Source organism: Blennius ocellaris, assembly GCF_963422515.1.
Source record: "Blennius ocellaris genome assembly, chromosome: 7".
NCBI classification, from domain to species: domain Eukaryota; kingdom Metazoa; phylum Chordata; class Actinopteri; order Blenniiformes; family Blenniidae; genus Blennius; species Blennius ocellaris.
The window spans coordinates 12,216,982-12,240,239 of record NC_137656.1 but is presented as its reverse complement, the minus strand read 5'-3'; the positions used below and the strand labels follow the sequence as shown (position 1 = coordinate 12,240,239).

General features: G+C 40.2%; 2 protein-coding genes across 3 annotated transcripts; both read right to left on the bottom strand.

Moving 5' to 3' along the window:
• Positions 1-4,149: 4,149 nt before the first annotated feature.
• On the bottom strand, positions 4,150-8,771 carry elovl7a (ELOVL fatty acid elongase 7a). Its single transcript, XM_080499394.1, has 8 exons — positions 8,687-8,771; positions 7,291-7,380; positions 6,989-7,179; positions 6,385-6,465; positions 6,217-6,273; positions 6,028-6,133; positions 5,816-5,952; positions 4,150-5,692 (listed from the first exon to the last, which is right to left on the bottom strand). The coding sequence occupies exons 2-8, from the start codon at positions 7,352-7,354 to the stop codon at positions 5,444-5,446; spliced, it is 885 nt and encodes a 294-aa protein (XP_080355520.1). The 5' UTR covers positions 7,355-7,380; positions 8,687-8,771; the 3' UTR covers positions 4,150-5,443.
• A 1,973-nt stretch (positions 8,772-10,744) lies between these two features.
• On the bottom strand, positions 10,745-23,155 carry ercc8 (excision repair cross-complementation group 8). Of its 2 annotated transcripts, none has more exons than XM_080499397.1 (12): positions 22,821-23,155; positions 22,372-22,467; positions 21,613-21,714; positions 21,243-21,366; positions 20,127-20,208; positions 19,041-19,109; positions 18,875-18,941; positions 18,112-18,215; positions 17,269-17,393; positions 14,443-14,640; positions 12,506-12,604; positions 10,745-10,952 (listed from the first exon to the last, which is right to left on the bottom strand). In XM_080499397.1, the coding sequence occupies exons 1-12, from the start codon at positions 22,895-22,897 to the stop codon at positions 10,887-10,889; spliced, it is 1,209 nt and encodes a 402-aa protein (XP_080355523.1). In that variant the 5' UTR covers positions 22,898-23,155; the 3' UTR covers positions 10,745-10,886. The 2 variants fall into 2 exon arrangements, 1 of the variants encoding a protein (XP_080355523.1); XR_013936690.1 differs by having other exon boundaries at positions 10,902-10,952; positions 12,506-14,336.
• Positions 23,156-23,258: the final 103 nt, after the last annotated feature.

The following is a 23,258-nucleotide window of genomic DNA, read 5'->3' as shown; positions in this document are numbered from 1 at the left end:
TTCACTCTCAATATTTCTTTAGAATTTCTTCTCAAAATAAGGCCTTAAAATCAATTATGCTAATGACACAAGAAATAAATTAAGTACTTTTTGTGGTATTTGAGGGAGTAAGTTGGTGTATCCATAGACAAGTCGAATATACAAAAAATACACAGAAAAGCTTAAGTCTGAATGTGATGGAGAGACTTCTCACTGTGCAGACCTCACAACAACTCATGCTGTCCAAAAAAAAACCCCACAAAGCAAATAATTAAAAAAAAACTAAACAAAACAGAAAACCTTGTAGTCAGCATAATTTGCCTACACACTGTACACAATGATATTTTCAAACTTTGCATGGAATTCTGAGATGCCCTTTTTTTTTTTTTACCTTCTCCACATTTAACTCAATACTGAGAATTTTGCCCTTTAGAATTATACGCCAAAAGAAATGTACCAACCTCAGCTGTTCCGTTGTGTAGTCTCCTTCCTGAATGTCTCCTTGTCCTTGAGTCGGTGGACGTGTTGTCACTGAGCCCTGCAGAAAGCCTGATAGCGCATCACAATCAGGTGTGTGGGAGCAGTGAGACATTGACAACATGCACGCCTCCGGGATCAGGATCAGACTCTTATCTCACAGGACTGTGACAAAGTGGAAATTTGCAAAGAAGTTCTCAAAACATCTGAAAAAAACAAACATTTGCTGAGGTTAGAAATTTTCCACGAGTTGAAGGTTGAAAGTGTCGCTTGGATTTTGAACATAATCAAAATGTTAACACAATTTCGTTTTACTTTTAAGCAGAATTGTCTTCGAGTTCATATTTTCTATAAGCCAAGATTGTGCAACTGAGATCATCACGATAGTCCCTCATTCTGCTGATTATAACATCCGACTGCAGTAGCTGCACCAAAAAAAAAGACAAAATTAGATTTAGCCTAATGAATTTATCAAACCCTAATTCCACCATTATTTGAATGTCTGACAAATGAAAGTAGACACTGCTGTGGAGGTACAATGAGAGCCAAACACTGGCAGCACAGTACTTTCAGCCTTCTAATTGCGTCTTTTATTTAAATTTTAATAAACCACATCACTCTGATTCTCACTTTTCACCCAGAGGCAATTGTAAGAAGCGAAGAAAAGGAAGCTGAAAACAAGGACAAATGGAGATGGGACTGTTATTAGGGCCACCAAATACCTACAATTATTTGAAATACCAATAATTACTGTCGGAGAACCATCTGCTCTCTGCCGACAGCTGCAGACACGCACACATTTGTCTTGGTTGCATCTATCAGTTTAATTCAACTTCACGAACTGAGCCACAGCACATAGATCTCTGCTTTTTTTGGTTCACCCTCTTGTAACTTTTCGTGGTCACTCCTCCCCCGCCACCAGCCTCTGTTCTCTCCCACCGAATCAGTATGTCTCATTGTTCATTGTTGCCCTTGACTGAAAAGTTTCCAAGGGGCTGTTATTGTTCCACAAGATTGAGGATCAGCAAACAGATACAATTTCCAAACAGTGGTCACGACGACAAGAATTAAAAACAAATTAACCGTGATCGTGTTTTATTGTTGTTGTTACTCATGACGATGCTGCGACTGCCTGGAAGCATCATGACCTGATGAATTATAGTGGTCGCAGAGATAATTAGTACCATCCAGCTTTCTCTGTCTTTTCTATCTGCAGTCAGCTCCTCCCCGGTGCCGCCACTTTCACGACTGCAAGTCTCCTGGACCAGACAAGACCATGTTTTATAATCCACCGTTGGTGAACGGAAAATCTCACCCTGACTTCCTGTGTGTACTAGTCACAATGAAATGTACTGAAAACTAGATTTGAAGACGAATGTGTCTCTATCCATCTTTAATGGCTCTTCATCTAAATGTTCCGGGTGGCTGGAACATACTGGACAGGTTTTCAGAGGAAACACACAGAGAGAGGCGCACACACACACACACACACACACACACACACACACACACACACACACACACACACACACACACACACACACACACACACACACACACACACACACACACACACACACACACAGTTTAGAATGCTTTAGGAGGATACCAACACACGTGCAGGGAGAACATTTAAACTCTGCCCCCAAAACACTGCTATGGGTGGTGGCCTAATGGGTACTTCTTTCTGAATTTCATGATCTATGTTTTATTGAGCCCTGTGTGCTTTCTTTTTTTTGTTTGTCATATTTTGGCAGTTGTGCAGCAATATTTCCTGACACTGACCACTCGACACTAAATCATAGATAAATGCAATAAAAGAAAATGTATTTCAAAATGTTAATCCACCAGAAGACTGAACATATTCATTTGTGTCACTGAAACTGGCAACTTTCACCCTCACATGTAGTTTCCTGTGTGGGTTGAGTTTGCACCTTAATGTGAAATGTTCTCTAACCTGACAACATAAAAATAGAATATTGGTATGGAAGACCTGATCCGTATATTCAGACTGAAACGCTACATTTTATGGTCCATTTAAAATCTGAAAAAATGACACCCCAAAAAAATGTCACTGAGCAAATACAATTAGAGCTTGTACAATGTAATTATGGAATCAAACTGATAGACACTGTTTGACCTAATTGAGACTCACTCTGCTAATGATTCTGACATTATGGCACACGTGTTTTCAGAGTATCTATAATGTGGGCATGACTGAAGTTGACAATCATCCAAGTCCCAGTCTCCTCTTTATTTCTTTACTCCTTGTTAAACCAATTTGTTCATCCAACAGTAAACATGAAAACCCAGAAAGGATTAGATATGACTGAAATCTTCCTGACAAACGAAACGATAAAAATCATCATGCGTCTTAACGGTTGGAGGCAGGAACACATTTGCAGTCATTGATTCGCTTCATTTGTGTTACACATATTTGACATGATGAGCTGTCTCACACGTTCAGCCTGATAATGACCTAGTTATCGCAGCCGCTCCCACACTCCAACCAGGGAAGGACCTGCGAGGGTGGCTCAGAGACAGACAGGGGTTGTTGGAACTCATCATGCTGGAGAGCGATCATCCATGCCCTCTAACGGTTGAGCTGTCCTGCTGCCTGTTCTTATCTCTCCATTTAGCCCGCTTGGCTTTAGTACTCATGCCACGTGTTTATACGAAGAGAAAAAGACATTCATTCCGTAGGTTGTAGTTCTATGAATATCTTCCATGCCTGTATTCAGCCAGATCCAGGAGTCTTTCGTGAACCCCTTCCATCATCTTTGCACATATGTACAGTCTTTGAAAAGTTCCTCAAGCTCGACGAGGTTACCAAGGAAAACTGAATGGGAAGTTCAACTGCAGACAAACCGAGGTGCCTCTGAAGGACCTTGACAAATAAAGCTTGAGTGAAAATGGCTCACTTCTTAAAGACTTCACATGTCTCCATTGTGAGGAAATCAATATTCCTCCCCGCTGGTTAGAGTCTAGTTTACCTCGCAGTAACTTAATTCTTTATCACAGTATTGTGATTCCACACCCGTGGAAATAAAGCTTCAACCAAATTAACAGTGAAATGGAATTTACAGTCCTTTACTCTGTAGAAGCAGATCACAAAAGGAGGTTCAGTTGTTGCCCTGTAAATTAAGAGTGTCACAGCAGGATGTGTTGAGGCAGCCCCATGGGGATCAGATTCTTCATGAAAAGGAAAAGGATTTTATCTGCCTTCATCCATTCGCAGACTGAAAGACGACTTCCAACTCAGTTTCTCAGCACAGTCTAGTGGTGCAAATAATGCATTACAGTCTGCACACAGGTCACATTTTCCAAGTCTTTTCAGGCATTATGGTAAAAGTCCTCAAATCTACAGTTTCTATTTAAAAGTTGAAATTCCAAACCTCAATTTTTTTTTAACCATGACAGACTTTGTTTGGGGGTTTTAGTCTAGTGTGAAAATGAGCATTTTATTGTCAAGGAATGTCCATTTTGAATATAATCACAAGTTAAATTTACACTGTCACATTGGTGACATCAGCCCACATCCTTGTCCAGATCATAACGTCTTCATATCCCTGGTGAACGGTCAACCTCCGGGCTTTGTCCTGATCTAGTTACTCACTTCAACTGGCTCCTCAGCACAGACAAACATTGACCATTTAGCAAAGCTCACTACAAGGAGAAAACCAAGCATTTTAAAGTACAATGATCATTTATTTTGTATAAATACATTTAAAAAAAACAATATAAACACTACATGTTACATAATTCTTATTATAATCAATGGTCTCAGGAGGGACTTGACAAGAAACAGAAAATTATAAGTCACATTTATATGAATCCAATATCTGTAAACCTGTAGCATCATGGTGGGTTTGAATGTGTGTTTTTCTTTAAAAAAAAAAAAAAGCCCAAGTCTTTCCACACAAAGCTAAATCCTGGATCCTCAGTCACCAGAGGAGCGAAGTGTTACTCACTTTACGTTCATCATAACGAGATATTAAACTACTCCATCGAACCAAGTCCATGGGTGCAGACTCCAGACATGTTAACCACACAGCTTCAACGAGTGAATGAAAGTGTAGGTGTTCTGACTGGAGGACTAAACTGTTAACGAGACTGTGTACAGCATCATTTTATTACAAGAACAAGTCAGTAAAGTAGTCGTAAATCTGTAGCTCAAACTCTGCTCTGGATCCTACAAGAACCCCAGGGGGTCCATCAGGCCATCTCTATGGCATGTCTGTCACAATAGTGCTTCATAGGATTATTAAAATGAAATGGATAAATTGATGCCACCATTTAAACCTTCAGCAGCTGTGACTCAAGCCATAGTGCATTTGGCATGCAAGCCAAACTGGGTGGGGTTAAAAGAAAACTCCATGCAACCTTTTATCAATGTTATGAAAACTGAACGATGTGACATGTGGAGCCTGAACTCCTGAGAGACTACATCTGTTTAGATCATGTGAAATAACCAACCCTCATCTTTTCAGTGCATACCTTTAAAATAAACCTATACTGGAGTTCCTAAAAGTTTTATGAGGAGTAAGATAAAGTCAAAAAGAAAAAAAAAGAAAAAAAAAGTGAAAGTAATCTTGACATTAGATGCTTCTTATGGATGCCCAGTGCGAGAACAGTGGAGGGCCCCGCAGTCTTAGCTGCAGGTGAAGCTCTTTGTAAACACTGGAGTCTTTTTTTCTGACTTTGAATTAGTTTTTGTAGCAGAAAAAGAATGGATATTAGAAAGTCTTCATAGCAAAACCTAGGCTTTACCTTCAGAGTCAATAGAAACCTCAATAAAATCCTTTCACTTGTTTCAAGAAACATTTTAAATATAGCTTTGGTCATATTCAACAGATTGTCTATTGCAGGTAGAAAAGCAATCAGAAATACAGTCCACACACAAGTTGGGCCTGAACTTCAGACTACCACAGATGAGCTTTCGCAAGCAAAGTCAGACCCGAGCCTATTGATAAGTCGGGGTCTTGCGTTACTCATCTTTTTCGTGATTTGCGTTGCCATTCATGACTCCGTTGCTGTGGTGTGCCCAAGTCTGAGCCTGGAGCACTTTTGGCAGCCGCTTGCCTTTGGTGTAGGCGTGATACCAGAAGTTGAGGAAGAGAAACAGGAAAATCAGGCCATACAGGCCAATGATGTAGACAAAGATCGGGAACTGGTAGGGGCAGTCTTTGAGGAAGAAATACTGGGAGATGTGGCTGGTCACCATAACAAACTGGATCTGGGGAGCAATGATAAAAAAAACAAAAAAAAACAGGGTTCACTTTTACTGAAAGGGAAAAGAAGAAAAAAAAAAACTCCCCCCCCCCCCCCCCCCCTCCCTCCCTCAGGTTAATTAGCTTACCAGCTGAATGGTCGTGAGGTATTTCTTCCACCACAGGTATTTCTGGTAGCTGGGGCCCATCGCAGTCAGCCCATAGTACGAATACATGACGACATGGACAATACAGTTGAGCAGAGCGTGAAACGTTCCCAGTCCACCTAAACCAGGGAGCACAGTTAGTGTCTAAAGAAATAAATCAATATCCAATTTTGGGTAGAGAATGTGCATTTTACCTGCAGCGAAACGGACACCAAACCACCAGGTGAAGGGCATGATGGAGTGATGGTAGACATGAAGGAAGGTCACCTGGCTGTTCTTCTTCCTCAGCACAAAGAAGATCTGAAAAGAACATGTACATAATTTGTCGATGGGAAGTTGTAATACAACAATTTATACCTGAAGAGACCAATTGTGTCACTTACTGTGTCCAACATTTCAATGAACTTTGAGAAGTAGTAAAGCCAGCACGTTGCTGCCATCTAGAGGAGAAAATGGAATGTTTTAATACTGCTTTTAAAAAAAAAAAAAAAAAAAAAAAAAAAAAAGTAGTTCATTCAGAAAAGAAATTCAGATAATGCAAATTCAATTACCCGCACTGCCTGTGGCGATTCAGAGAAGTCAACCAGGTCACAGCGAAAAGAGTATCCTGTTCCCCAACCTGACATCACAAACTGCAACAGGAGCAGTGACAGCTGAAGTCAGTCGGAAGCAAACACTTTGAATCACTCCAACTATTGTGCAAAAAGAATCAAGCGTGCTTATGTATACTTTCCTTGTAAAGCACTGTACTGTTGTTTCAGTGATGCTGTATAAATAAAACGTACCTCATGAAAACAAGTCATACAGAAGATCCTGAAATACTTTAATCCCAAAAGGAAATTATTTTAAGTAATACTGATTAAATACAGCTGGAGTGCAAGTGACAAGGTTTAAAAGTAAAGATCTGAAATATGCTCAAATAAATGTCATTACTAAGATGAGGTATACCCTTAAATACGAGGAAAGGCCCGAGATAAGCCAAAGGGACAAGTCAGAGGCAACATTAACACAAAACTTCCTCGGAAAATGCGTCCAGGACCAAAGACGTGTGCGACAACGAGATGCCAATAGACACACTGTGCAAGCCTGCAGTATGCAGCATGACATTTCATACCACTGCTGCAACAGCTCAAGCTAAACTCCATGTGGACTCACCTCGTAGCACATGTAGAGCGAGAGTGCCACCACACCGAAGTTGTAGACAATGAGGACACCTTTCAGGTCAAAGGGTTTGCGGTTCTCCATTAGCCGAGGGCCCAGCGACGTGACGAAGTAGATGTAAGCTGTGATGATTATGGTTTGGGGGAGCGGCGACGACATAAGCAACCAGTTTTCCGTCCTCAAGTCTGCAACGAAAACGGCAAAGCTTGTAAAATGTTCAGACACAGAAAAAAAAAAAAATGCGACCACACAAGTATGACGGCTCAAGGAGCATTTCCAAGAAAACGTTCACTCACCTGCATTTTGGATAAACTCATCATAAATTATTGCAGCAGAGGAAGTTATATTCTTCAACGCCATCTTCAGTCAAGAGTCTTGTAATTCACCTACAGGGAGCAAAGGTCAGGTCAGTGGGTTTTTGTTGAGCATTTCAGTCAGTCAAGTGGGTAAACATGGAGTGGTCATTCAAAATCCAGCTTGTTTGTCACAAACAGGTGAAACCAGCCAGTTTCGGCCAACTGTGGTGATACAATCGATTAAAACAAAGCACACTCAAAAGGTCTCAAAGGCGCTGTTGTTAGCCGCTTTTGAGCATTTAAGGACAAAGCCAAGAGTGTGGAGAGGACAAAGAGTGTCCAGTCTCAACAGAATTGATTCACAAAAGTTTAAAACCCCACTACAATGTCACCCGTGTTTAAAAAGGCCCCGTGTGATCAAACCCTGCCATCTCCACATGAGCAGGGAGTGATCTTCAACGTCAAACCACACAAATTCTTCAGCAGGTCTTTGTGAGGCATTGCGGGACAATCACAAAACTTGAACAGATGCACGGTTGATGTTGGCATGAAGCTAAACACAACACGTCTGAAACAGGTTTTTGCAGAAGTTTGTTTCAGTGACTGAACAAAAACTTGCCTGACTGGTTCAGGAAGCATGTCTGCATCAAGAGGAACTCCTCTTGAACACGTCATCTCTACCAAACATATCCATCATGCTCATATCGTCTGGCTTTCCCCCCTCCCTCTTTTCAGGAAAACGTCTTCAACACAGACTCTGTTCCCATCCATGTACAGCTGAATTATAAACTGATCCTTTAATGTCTGTGCACAACCCGACAGGACTGGTTTTCAAGGCGTGCCTCCCACAGCGGGGCTTGGACAGGCCTATTGGGCAAGAAGTAGGAAGGCAAGGCCTGTCTGAATTCTAGAGAAATGAAGACAATGACAGGCCTTGGCACGCAAATTAATGCTATAGACTAGGATTTAGACGTACAGGTTAACACTCCCATGGCGCACCTTCACCAAGTGTGCCTGTCGGCTCACATGTGCTGCTTTAACGGCAGAGAAAACCTTTTAACACAGCAAGTGATGCGATTACGTGGGAATATTGTCATTTCGAATGGTCAGCCACTAAAACTCGGGCAAGAGCAAATGTTTCTTGGAGGAAAAACGTGTAGTTACAGCAGCATCCCTGAAGTAAATCAAATCATTGTTCACGTCAGGTAATGTTTCCACGACACTAAAATCTTCACGAGGAGCAGGTGACTCAGCAGGTGGGAAACAAGTTCAACAGCCCCCGTGTGCCTCTCAATGACAGAAAACGTTTCAGAAACCACAGCCGCCGTGTTCCTTCCATCATCCTGTCGGTTTTTAAAGTTAGAAGAACGAGTAGAGGAAAAGATGGTTTACTGACCTTTACCGTTGCTCACGCTCCTGCTCAGTGTGAAACCCCCGGTTTATCTCGGTCCACCTGCAGCACCTCAACAGGTGTGTCTCTGACGCTCGCGCCCACCTCCGTCCTTATGAGGGGGAGGGGGCGGAGTCGAACCCTTAGCCACGCTCCTCTCGCGTCCTGATTGGTCAATTTGTAGTCGCACAAGAATGGAGCATTCAGTTCATTCTCAGCTGATGGCTCATAGAAAACTATGCAAGATTTCACAACACAATGTATCGTGCTCAAACGTAATTCTCGTGCCTTCCATAGTGTCAAGGCACAAAGATTACTAGACAGCAGTTTGATTTTTTTTCTCTCTTCCATTTTTCCTATGAGTACTTAGTCCTGCACAGACACAAAAAGCACATTAACACGTGCAGCACTATATAGGTTGATATGACTATTGTCAACGAAAAAAAAAAATTTGCAAAAAAATGTCCCATACAAAATGGTTTATGTTGGATTAAGGTTATGTTTTTGTCTGTGTGTATTTTTTTATTGGTTTGTATGTATGTATGTATGCATGCAATTTACCACCTTTTCGCAATATATATCTACCCATATTTTTAGGGATGATTTGTCGTCATCATCCAATGACTAATCGATTAGATTTTGGGGTGATAACTACTAACCTTTTCCCAATACATCCAAAAAAAAAAAAACAAACAAACAAAAAAAACCTGCCCCAATGTTACATGAGAGTTCAATGAAGAGTGAAGATTAGCGTCTGTTGCCATGGAGACGCACTGAGGGCTGCAGTTGCCCTTAGCCATCTGCAAGCAAACTTTTTAGTACAAGGTATATATGTGAATGTGATATTTCGCATTTCCTTTCAGAAGCAAGTTTCTCCCAAACTCTCAAAGAATTTATGATTTGACTGTATTTAGTTGCATTGTCAATTGCAGGCAATCACTTACAAAATATCTATATGAAATGTATATGGTCAACCACATTATTCAGACATATTTGGAAATTATTCAAAAGTGTTGAAACATAGATACAAAGCAGGCATTGTTCTATGTATAGGTTTGGCATCCAAAATGTACAATGCTATATTCATTCCATTTTCTATAACGCTTAATCCTGCGTAGGGCTGCGGGGCCTTGGAGCCAATCCCAGCTTGCTATGGATGAGGACAGGATACACCCTGGAAAGGTCGTCAGTTCACCACAGGGAGGGACATTTTAAAGTCCCGAATTAACCTCACCTGCATGTTTTTGGACAGTAGGAAGGACCACTGTACTACAACATTAAATTGTGCAGAACAAGTTTATTGCCTAGTGGCAACTCATGATGACAAAGTATAAATTGTACTTAACCATAAAGAAAATACTAGTAGGCTACTCAAATATTAGTGAATCACATCAATGAGTGTGTACTTTTTTGCTTTTACAATTGTAGTGTTAAAAAGTTTTCTTTTCACAAAAACCAAAAGTTTTAAGTTGTCTGGAAAATGTAGCACTATGTGTGTCTATCTAATTTTATAAAGTAGGAAAGTAAACAGTACAAGCGTGTGGAGGTATTTCAACACCAGAGCTTTCGGTATCATTTAAGGCCACTGGTTTCACTGTGAGCCGATGGCCCAGCTTATAAACCCATGCTAATTTTGCTCGACAATAACAACAGTACAATCGGTCTTGCATTCCTGGTTACTCCCATGATAGGAATATGGGTGAGCTCCTCCTAACTCGGCTGCTGAACCAGACACACACTGTAAAAACTGACACCTCACAACTATGACGATCTCACAGATCTCCCATGACTATAATCTTACTTAAAACGATGTGAAGTTCAGTATCAGAGCAGTGGTTTGAAATTACAGTGACGATGTTTTCAGGTTAAAAGTGTTATTTTTTGCACAACCAAAAGTAGATAATCCGTATTACTATAAAACATTACCAAGAATAATAAAACAGTTTGAAAAAAGAACACACAAAAGACAATGTTTACTTTCAAATATTTTTTTTTAAAACAAACCAACATATTTACAAAACACACAACAGTTCATAAGTTCATTTGTTTAACTTTTAAGGCTTTTGCTGTGTAAGCAAATTTCAAACAAGACCATTTCCCTAAACCTTCATCAGTGTCCCTACACCCGTCTTTTTTTTTAGACGGGGCAATTATTACAGATGAGAGTTGATTTGTATGCGCCGACCACACATTCAAAACATCCACATTAGTCTTCATCGCTGCTCCATGTGTCCTGAAAGGCAGGGTTCACAGACGCCTGGCCAGCAGCACCCTGTGAGGAGGCAATAAACATGTTTTATGAATGTGATTTTCAAATCTGAAAGGCAAGTCAGAAAACTAACACCACATGGGAAAAAAAAGTTATTGTATCACTGTCAAATGTGAAACCGTAACTCTGATAAATTCACCAACTCGTTAAACTAGAAAAAGGATTTGTAATTGAACAAGCTCTTCATGAATGCAGAAGAACAGAGCCGAGTGGATACAATTCTTTCATTGTGAGTGAGCAAATACGGAGGTGACTCAATTTAAATTCCTTTGAATACTGCTTGGTTGTTCATAATCTCAATCTTTCCCAAAGACAACAACTAAATGAAAACAAAGACAGTGACGACATTTGGATAGCTGGTCCTAAATGGTTATGTATAAACCGTGAGTACATTTTAAAATGTGTGTCACTAGTGTTCAAGTTGAACATGCAATGGTTTCTACTTAAGTGTTTTATCAGACAACTAAACCTGTCAGAGAACTTCTGGATTTCGCGCCGCTTTTTTTAAGTACAAATAATTGAAATAAATGATTCAATTGTTAGGTTAAATTGTAAAACCAGTGTTGCTGCTGTGATGTTGTTCCCTTTGTTGCTCAATCACATGAACTGACTGGAAAACTGGTTAAGCAAAACGTTGTACACAGAACAAGGTTTTCAAACATATGCCCAATGTTTTGAGTAAGTCATATTCAGGGTCTTTTTTTTTTTTTTTCATTTAGTGGGACAGCACTCAACAGAATCTTTATCAAAGTAAAGTATTAAAATATTAGATAACACTGCTGTGGTCTTTAAATGGGTCAAAAGGGTTAAAGACTTTTTATTGGCAATGACAAGGGGAAAAGTACTCGATTTGCTTGGAAATAAATGACTATATTTCTTGAGATAATACAAAGCTTTAGCCACATTACTTATCCAAACTCTGTGAACATAATATAAAAGTATGTATTTTAAGTGCACAACTGTGCCTAATCCTTAAGTTGAGGTTCTGAAGGGGCTCCCTGTAGCTGTATGGGCAACAGAATATAAATTTCACCTCACTTACCAACTTCATATCTTAACCTCATATGAAGTTTTGACATATGACATAAGAGCTATCAAAACTGTGTGGCTTTGGATTTTTATAATAATAATATTTAAAATTTTGGGCCCTTCAGCTAATAAATACGATTAAAATGTGTTGAATACTATTCCAGGGCATCAAGAAAACCAAAACAGAATTTACTGAAACTGTAGGTTTTTGCAGAAATAATTCAAACTGCAATAGACGCATTTTAGACCCATTTACACATAAAACGAAGAGGTTTCCTTTTTTCATTTTATTCTTTATAATTTTTGTCTATAAGCAATAGAAATCAACATGAGAATATATCACGAGATAATAAAGAGTCATACTTATCAATAATCCTTTTAAATGTATGAAAGCTTTCATTTGATCCGTCATGAGTCATGACCGGAAATAACGGACAAAACTATTTGTCACAGTTATTTGAGTTGCTCCTGTATAAAATGTTCACCTGAAATATTCAGCAATTGTAACAGTCATGTTGTTGTTGTACCTTATTTTCACGCTTGGATTCCTCCTCCTCTATGTCTGCGGCACGAAGGACAGGAACCCACGCCAGAATGTTGCAGTCTTTACCTCCACTATACAGCTCCTATGTACATGCAGCAAGGACACAAGCACATGGGGGGGGGGGGAGCATTCTCAGCACAACCTTCATCTTAAAGCACTTAAATGACATCAGCAGCAGCAGCGTTAACAAGCATAACTGGGACCAGGAAGCAGAGTAATTAATGTGCTCAAAACTGCCCAGGCAAAGCAAGTGAACTCAGGGGAGGCATTGCCGGCATTCGGGGACTCATTATGGTCACTACATCAGACAGAAACATGAACAAGTGAGTACAACACTTTTTTTTTTTGTTTTAGGACAAGGTGTCCCTTCTTAGAACTCTCCAGAGTGACAAGCTGCCAAACCACATTCTCAAGTATGAAACACATCCTCAAACTTTACGCGACACCAGATGATGAAATTGCCCAATAAGGACATTGTGGGATGGACATCCGACTTCTTCAGCGATGATGAAGCTCAACTATTGTTACTCATAACCAAGTTGTTTCAGACAAAATTACAGTGCTACACCCAGGAGTTATCTTAAGATAGACAATGCCCACATTGGGCTATTAATAAATGAAAGCAAAAACAAGTTGAATAGTAAACAAACAAAAAAATCCAGATGTTTCTGAAGACTGGAGACTTCAGGAGGGGTAGGCAAAATATTTTTTAATAGGTAATTTGAATGGGTATCTCTGTGTTGCTTTATATGGTGAATAGTTTGTCAAAAAAATATGGGGGGGGGGGGGGTACAAATATACAGAAAAATGTTTGAGAGGCCATGAATTTCATTTTTACTGAGAAAACAAATAGCAGTTAAGTAATTGAGGTTATTTTTCCATCTCATTCATATGTATAGCTCTTTCAAATTTGTAGTTCTTTAACTTTGGGGGGGTGGGGGGGGGGGGGATCCCAACCCTAAACTGTGTTATTCTGAGCCTTCAGCGAGGAACATGGACTTTAATCAATAATTACTGACGTAATATTGACCACTTAGTAACTTCTGCACCCTCAGTAACGTTGACCGTTTCTGTGAGCTGCTTTTGCTTCAGCTCCATTTGCAGCTCACATGTATGCAAAATCGTGGGTTAAGGGGGTGATTTTGTATAGATGGTGGATTTATTCAAATTTAATAAGCGTGCAATGTGTTCTAAATGCATTTTATTAAAAAAAATAAAATAATAAATAAACAACTCTACATAAAACTTGTTCGTCCCAGTCTCAATTTGGAAAATTCATGAAAGAAAAGCTACTATGTGTGATATAACTTGATAAAATAGGTCATGTTCGCAACCGATATGAAAGCGCTCTGGTTACGGAGCGATTAAATCTAAGCTTGAGCAGTGATGAGAGCTTCGAACAAAATACCACCGTAACATCCCTGACTTTCTGGTTTCTAACAATTCCATCACCTCAGATGGCACCAAACAGAAAGAGTGTTGTTCACAAGGACACTGTGGAAATGTTGATACTCTAGTAACACGGCCCTCATTCCCCAGGCTGTGATAACAAGATATAAAAGACAAATCTTTACTTTGGTGCAGTAAACATTAACAGAGTTGCCGTGTAGGTTCAAGGCACCTCAGTATCATTTGCATTTACAGCAGCAAAAGTTTACGTCATGTCATCGGTCGGAGGGAAGTGGCTCGTTTGATGCGGTCATGGTGATTGTGCATTTCTACTAGCTCCTACTGCGGAGGTGATGACATCAAACAGAAAGACCAGCTCAGGCTCTCTCTGTCCATCATCTCCCAGGAGACAAAACTAGGCCCGACTGGAAGAACAAACAGAAGTCGACAGATGGAAATGCAAACAGTGCGGCCGACAGACGTGCCAGTATGCGTGTCTTGTGTGGACGTGCAGCCCGTGGAGCGTCTCACCTGGTAGTCCGGGTGGAACTCGCAGCAGTCGACATTGTTGTAGTGTCCCCTCAGCATAGTGATCAGTTCTCCTGTGTGGAGGGCGTACACTGCCACCGAGCTGCCACACGGCACAAACACAAACTCTGGACTGCAGCCACGCGACACCGTGAACTGCAGCCTTTTGCGACTCTCGTTGCAGACCTTCCCGTAATTGACCTGAGGGACGAAAAGGAAAAGTGACACAAAGTTCATGTGACGTTCACAATTCACGTCGTAAAGTCACTGTTTAGTGCACCAAACCTTGTGAAATGGAAGGTTGGCCTTAAAAAAAAAAAAACCCAGAACGTCATCATTTTTTTTTTCCACTTTTATTTTTAGGTGTTTTTTTTGTTTGTTAATAACATAAATAAATAAATTGTTTTAGTATTTTTCCAGGACCTACACAGTCGTAGAAACCAACAAATCTACCATTGAATTGAGTCTGGAAATAGGATGGCGAGACTTTCACATTCCTCAAACATCCTTGTAAAAATCCTGGACTGATCTTTGCTCGTCAGAGAAGGTCATCAACCTCCTTAACTTCCTTCACGGCGGAGCTGCAGGCCGAAGGTGGAAAAATGTCTGCCATGGCAACTGCAGCACGAAGCACCAGAGCAGGAAATGAAAACAGGAGGCTGTGACAGAGCGGAGGCAAACGCATAGATTCCCCAGGCTTTCCTTTACTGCGCAACTGTGTTTATCTGGTGCCGGGTAGTAAATTAAACAGCATATGCAGGTATTCTCTTTTGCAAATCCGAATCCATTGAAACTGCTTCAGTTGTATCCTGTTTGGCATGATCTGTTGGTCTCTGTATGCTACAGTTCTTGTGGGTCTTCCTTTTACACAACCCAAACTATAATTGGGGGTTATGAGGGCCTGAAAAACAGGTGAAAACTAGAACGTATACATGAGTTTCCAATTACTTTAAAGAGACGACAATAATGTTCAAGCATGTTTTCAGGTTAACAACTCATACATTCCGGTTGCACCCATTCACCACAACCTTCAGCATTCCTGAAAGTAAAAAAAAAAAAAAAGATCTCAAGTTTTACAGTAAATCGCAACACTTTACTTATTTATTCAAAAACACTACCTTAGACAATATTTCAATTTCGAAAAGAAAGAATGAGAACTCAATTTAAAAAACTTGACATACCTTTATTTTCATCTAAGAAAATTATATTCCTCAGTCCCCTGGCTTTCGAAGCAGGTTTGATGAAGCTTTTTTACTCGTCCTGCTATAAACTTGTGAAGCAGTATGCAGCATTAAGTCGAGACATTTCATAATGTCCATAAGGGCTCGAGGAGGAGACGTCATCACTGCCTAATCTGCACGCAGAGATTGGAGCATTCCAGCTTTTAATCATTCAATCTCTATATATATAGCATTTCTAAGACACAGATGTCACTCTATGAGGTTTCTAGGCGATTGTCAAAGATACCAGAAGCAAAGAAAAACATTAAAACAAGTTACAATTACTTCATAGCCGGTTAAGTAAAGAAATATAAATCCATTGCACACAGACACCAATTCCAGTGTCGCTGGCCAATATGTTGTAGTTAATCTATTTGCACTTTGCTATTCCATCCATGAACTTTCATTTGTAGTTCTACGTTTGGTGAACACTGCTCATGGTAATTTGGTTATATAACGGTTATTGTTTGAGGATGTGGTTTATGACTCTGTGTATAATGTTATCAGAAAGGTTACTGTCAGGTTACCGTTATCACGCATGCACAGTAAATGAATACAATGTTCAGAAGGTAAAATCTAATTAAATGTTGGGTTGAGATGTAGCTAAAAACTGAAATGAGAGGGAAAAAAAACTGAAAACAAGGTAAATTATGTGTTTCAGTCAAGGAAAAACACAAGAGAAATCAGAGATGTCTGATGTCTGCCAAAGGTTGACCTGGATTCAGAAAAACAAAATGTTTCTGGATCGCCTCCAAAATTGTATGGAATCTTCCCATGACCTAACATCTATCTGTGGTGGAAATTTCGACCAAATATGTGCAGCAGTTTTGACACAATCTTCCTAACAGACAGACAGACAAACAAATATACACCGATGATTTTATCATGTCCTTGGTGGACATAATTAGATAGGATAAAATAATCAGACAAACGATAAGCAATAAAAAAAAGGTGAGCTTTATAAGTTATAACTTACAAGTCACATTCAAAAATTGGCAACCAGCGGACTTTGTCCTCACCTAACTCCTTTGTGAGATTATAACTGGACAAATGTGCCAAAAATGAACTTCTTTTACAAGGAAGTAGGGGGAAAGATACAAACAGAATTCGTAAATCTATTATAACACACCAGGAATAGCTTCTTGATTGAAAATATTTTGCATAATCAATGCAAATTTTCAACAATCAATTTATGAACTGTTGACAAAATGACCTCCGCCAGGACCAGGCCACAGATCGAGACGATACCCGTGTGTCGCTGTGACATGTTTCTATGATCTATAACCACATGGTCAAATCACATAATTAAATATCTTAAGCAAAACTAAATCAAGACAGGTGTGTTGAAAGCAATTATACTAATGTGGCTTGTGAGGATTTATGAATGAATTGACTTCATTTTCATTTTACAGGTAATTGCATGCAAAGAAGCAATGAAAACGTGTTCTTGGTGAGTTATAAGCAATGGAGGCAGTCCAACAACCCACTGCCATTTAAAGATAACGGCTTACGTTACCATAGAAAAATGATGCTACAAATCAAGACATTCAGCCACATTGTGCATCACTCAAGCCCACAAAACTCTCACAGGCCCTCACATTTAACTCACCAGTGTGTTTTCCCCACTGGCACTATTCCACAGTCTCATGCGGTCATCAGTTCCAGTTGTGAGGAGATGTAGGCCATCGCCGGTGAAGCACAGGCCGTTCACTCTGCCGTTATGGGCTGTGTTTACTGCATCCACACATGTAAAACAAGGCAACAGTGCAGGTTCCATCAATTTCCTCCGCCACTCTCTTGTGACTCTGGATGGGTTTGAGCAGTGACAACCAAAAAAAAAAAAAAAAAAAAGATTCCCGTTTATATTACACAGAACATTCCAGATAAACTGAGGTAATTGCAGTTTGTTTTCTTCACCTTCTGACTCTTCAGCTGAATCACAGACGAGAGAAGAGGAATACAAAAACTACACCTGGAGAAGTTTAACCATTCCCTCAGAGAGTCGCTCACAGCGTAGAGCTCACCTGAACAACCTCAACATTTTTCTACGCTGCAGCTGATGAAAACAACATTGTTTTTGTACTGCGCACATTCTTTAAATATATGTTCAGGAGCATCAATCATCACTGTAATTACAATTCAGTGGCTCTGGCCAAACAAGAGCCACTGAATTGTATGGCCTTCTCAATCTATTTTAGGATTCTTTATGCAACTGGGCAGAACTGCTGCAAGAATTTATTTATTTGTTAATAGTTTGAATCGGATTAAGTAAGATGTCAGGACTGATATCGAACACAGAAGGCACCGGTCAAAATTGCAAATTAATATTAGTGCTTTCATTCGTAACTTGTCTAAATATCAGTTGCAAGTAAACCACGACTCAAGTGTTGTTTCTTACAACTATCAGGGAAATACATTGAGAAAGGAAAAATAAAAGAGGGTGATGCTCTACCTGCTTCGGAGGAAGCTTTCGACTTGTCTCCATTGTGCTGGTCCAGACTGAAAAGACTGCTGGAAGCGCGACGCACATCCCACACTTTCACTTTGCTATCTGCACTTGAAGGAAGAAATAAAACAATTATTTACTTTGTAAATACTTTCTCCTAACATTCTGGCGTGGGTTCCAAAATCATTTGTGTTAACCTAAATGCACCTCACAAGTACTAATAAACAGGATGTAGTATACATCTATGATGCAAACGCAATTCCAATGATTTGACCAAATTAAACACTTCATAGACATCACTGTGTGCAACTTAATGTTTGTTTTTAAAGGTCAATTTTCTGTTGGGAATAAGATGCTGAGCTGTAATAGAATATCATCCACTCCTCTGTATGCCTCTCCGTGTCAGTTGTTTTGAAAATCACTTACAGTCCAAAGAGACGGAGGCACACGGATCCCAATGGGTTAATTAGCAGGTCTAATGCGGCATAAAACAGGTGGGGACTGTATCTACCATATGCTATACTGACAGGGCGACTAGAGCACTACACTGCCCATCTAGTAGTGATGCGGCACCATTATCCTTGACTCCCGGGTTGTAATGTGGCCAGATGGCTGTGAAGTGAGATGACAGGAACTGCTGGGACACAACACGGTGGGGATTGTCCTGTACCAGGCATTATACTTTGATGTGGCACTGGGGGCAAAGTAGGTCACAGTTTCAGAGGCTAAATCTCCGCAGGCGGCAGCAGCAGCAGCTCAAAGCGCTTACCTGGCAGAGGCGAGGACGTGTTCGTATCTGGGCGACCATCTCACAGACAGGACCTCGCTTCTGTGACCTGGGAATTCAAATGATATCTGTTTAACATATGTGAGCAACTAAACATGCCAGTGTGAAGCAAACAACTAGCAAACACATGGTGCTCCAGAACACTGACCCTGAAGAACATGAATCCGAGAACCGGACTTCAGGTCACAAAGCTGGATTTTGGGGTTTTTGGTGCCAACTGAAAAAAAGCAAAGATTATTTAATTAGGGGAGACAGAAAACAGACTTCTGATGCATTATTATTTTTTTTTTTTTTAGAAAGAATTATAAAGACAAATAGAGCAAATCACTGCTCAATGAAACATTCCTATTTTTTGATACTATCAAATACAGCTTTGTTTTTACAAATTTGTCAATATAAGCTCCCACTAAGAAGGGTCAAAACTGGAAACCCAGGTTCTCACAGATAAGGTGTGGTAAGTGTAAAGACTCACTGACGCACACTTATGATAAACATGTTGTAATACACTCAGCCTGAATACATGGGAGGAGTACTAGATACTTGATGGAGATCAACAAAACAGAAAAGATAAGGAAGCAGGTGTTTGGATCTACACAACCCAAATCAAGCAAAAATGAATGAGCCAATTGTGCTTTTTAGGAACACATTCCCTCAAAAGCATCTTCCTTGACAAAACAGAAGATTCTGGAGACATTTAATCCCTGTTGGACAGGCATCCTTTTCACTTCTGTGATGAAAGCGATTTGGCAAGAAGAAACTAAAAAGCACAGAGACTGTGATGACCTCCACCCGATAAATAGGCGTGTCAAAGGGACTGGCTTGTGTCAGGAGGCCAGGTCCACATGCGTAAACGTTGAGCGCATACACAGCCGGTATGAGTAACCAGTTGGACCTGCTTTGCGACAAGTGAACGCTGAGATTCCGGCAATGTTTCCCCAGAGAAATCTGTCCGTTTGTATCGAAAATCTGACCCAGTTCTGTCTTCCGCAGGTACATGTTCCTTTTCAACCTTCGGACACAGGCTATGGAGGGTTTCTGCTGTGTTTTGTTAACAGCCATGTTGCACTTCAGTATGTAAAGGGCCATTGAGAACCATCAAAACAAAATCCTAACTAATTCAAACTCTGATCTTCAGCCAATTTCTATTCAGCACATGTTGGCAACTCGAGCTGGCTTGTTCCGGCTCTGTGAAATCACAAACTATACAAACAAACTGCGGCATTCACAAACACACCTGCAATGAGACTGTGCTTCCTGGCAATTGGGGACAGGTGGTGACTGTAGACAGTGCCATCGAACTCAAACACCTCAGCAGGCTGAACAATCACAGAGAGACAGGGGAAAAACACAGTTGGGAAGAAACTTGGCCATCACTATTGACATATTTATGCTGAATTAAAAAAAACCAACATATTCCATAATAATAGATAACATTTAAAGGTTAATTTGGGTGGAAATGTAATAGCACTGAAGGATGGCGCTGACAGAATAATGTAGTTAAAAATAAAATGGTGTTGCGAGGGAGAGCACAGCAGCTCAGTTCTCAGTAGGCAGCTCACCCAAGCAGCAGTGGCGGTTACAATGCAAATTCTTCAGCAACCATAAAAAGCCTCTCTGTACTCCATCTGTCAGTGTGTGCCAGCACCGGCATGGAGTTGGCCAATGGACATGCACGTACCGACACACACACAGAGCAGGCTCTGTTTGCATACAAATGTCACACAAAAACACTCACTGTGTGGACAACAAGGCAAAACATACACTACTGCAGAAAGACGCAATACTAAATAATTTAATGTCTGTGTGTGTGTGTGTGTGTGTGTGTGTGTGTGTGTGTGTGTGTGTGTGTGTGTGTGTGTGTGTGTGTGTGTGTGTGTGTGTGTGTGTGTGTGTGTGTGTGTGTGTGTGTGTGTGTGTGTGTGTGTGTGTGTGTGTGTGTGTGTGTGTACGTGCGTGGCACAGAGACAGAAACATGCCAAGTGGACTAAATGAAAGTTCTTTTCTGTCCCTTCCCTGACCTTTTGAGGTAACTGTGGTGCCAGTGTGTAACTCTAGCACCGCTCTGGGCCTGCCATATGGGACAATGTGGCATAGAAAGGTAGAAAGCATGAAGCAGAAAATAGGAAAGAGGAAAAAAAGAGCCAACAAAAACAACTAAAAATGAAAGCTAACCTTTTAGCTACAGAAAAAAATAAATGGTTGACACTGCATTAGGAACAACTTAATTTTGCTCAAATGCAATACCATTGCTCTTACTGTTTCATAGTTTCAGGTTAGCTAATAGTACAGACAAATTCCGGGGTGATGTGAAATAGATTTTGTGAATCAGTAGTAAATTGAAACACCTTACCTTCAATGTTTCAGTGTCCCACACTTTCATGGTCTTGTCAAAAGAGCTGGAGACAAACATTCCTGTATCATAAGGATACCACTGGACTGTTTCCACACTGAATTTGTGGACATAGCGGCTGGATCTGAAAGAAATATACATATATACATACAGTAATATGCAAGGAGCAACAGAAAACATGATGACTGAGACTAATGGTCAGAAAATAAGATTTAATCTGACATTTCTTTAAGACATAAACAAAGAAAAGAACGTGTAGAAATATTCATACCATCAAGAAAACCACTGAGGCTCACTGAAGCAATGTTAAGATATGACAACGGAGTGCTTCCCTCTAGTGGTTTAAATGAGCACATGGGGTCATGTTTACCTTCCTACTGTGCAGACCGCTTTACAGGTGTACTGTGGTTTGCCACCAAAGTTTTCCAAGTCGTAGATGACAATCACTCCGTCTGCACCGCCGGATAACATGCTGGAGGGAGGATGAAAAATATCCATTTTAAAATCATGCTTCATGTTGTTGCAGACAAGGATCAACCTCAAACAGTAAAGGTAAAATTCAGCGCTCAGTATTGACACATCAGGATCATTTGGTCATTATTTACACAATATAAAGTAGAAAAACAACACAATTGTTGAGAGTAATTTGTAGAAATATAATTGTTAAGAACTAATATTGAGAAACACAATTGCTCAAAATGTTTCTCAGGTATATTGTATTTTTTGTTTTGCTTCTGGGTGGTTTAAGACACTCATATTATTAGGTTTGAAATTATTAGACCTGTTTGGCTGTTCATGTTCGGGCAGGAAGTTATTTAATTTGCGCTTGAAATATTAAAATATTCTGTAAGATCAATGAAGTCTGAAAGGAAAACACAGAAAGAAAAACAACAGTGCTGTCAGACACTGGACAAACAAATTTGAAACAGTCACAACTTTTTCTGGCCTTTTGATGCATTTTTTGCAATATTCAACACAAAAGTGAAAAACAACCTTATCACAATTCAACAGGAAATAGTGAGGTCATGCTCTATTCAAATCCTGATCTTCCAGTGCTCTGACTGAAAGGCAACCGCTGTTACTGATGTGTTTTTCACACGAGTTGTAATTTAAGTTTGATTAGACTTACTATCTGCCCTCGATGGCTTCAATGTCAATGGTATTGATGCCATTTCCATGAATTCGGTCCACGTCTCGGTCAGGGTTCAACTGCAGGCTGAGGGCTCTTTGAAGAAACAGATTAAGGAATTTATATTAGTCAACATCAAAACACACTCTTAGGAATTGGGACAATTGGAACAGAAAAGTGATTAGGGCCAGTCACAAATTGTGTATTATCTTTTATTATCTATTACCTTTCATGATCTATTATCTTAAAACTTAAATAAAAGGTGAGTTTGCTAAAATTCCATTACATCAAATCCTTTCACACAACTGGCTCTGGCGCCCAGCGATCCCTCACAGGATATAAACAGTATAGAGAAGAGACAGATGGTTACATGTATGAAGAATATACGTTACAATAAAACACCTTTCTGATTCAGAATATGTAAAGGTTTACCGTTAGGCTTTTCTCACCTTCTCGTTGACTCTACTCGTCGCAGCCGCAGAGGGTCATCCAGTCCGGCCTGCCGTGCTGTCAGAAACCCCAACATTTCTCCAACTTTGTAAAGAAACTATCTATTTTGGAAGCAGAGCTAATCTGCGCCACTTTTACATAGCACAGTCCCAAAGCGACCTGGCTACCCACAATGAAGTGGGCTGTTAATCCAAACGAAATATCTACACGTAGAATTAAGCATGATGCCACACGTACGGTCCTTTAAGGGCAACATTAAAGTTTTAAAGTCGCATTAATTGATAGGTTCCTTTAAATTATGGAGTATTTATCTTCGACTTTGCCTAGCTTTCAACCAAACAATACCACAGCGACGCCATGTTGGATTGTAGCACTATTCTCTAACGAGGGCGCTGATTGGTTGCTCTGCTCCTGTCGTCCAATCACAGAAAAGTTTG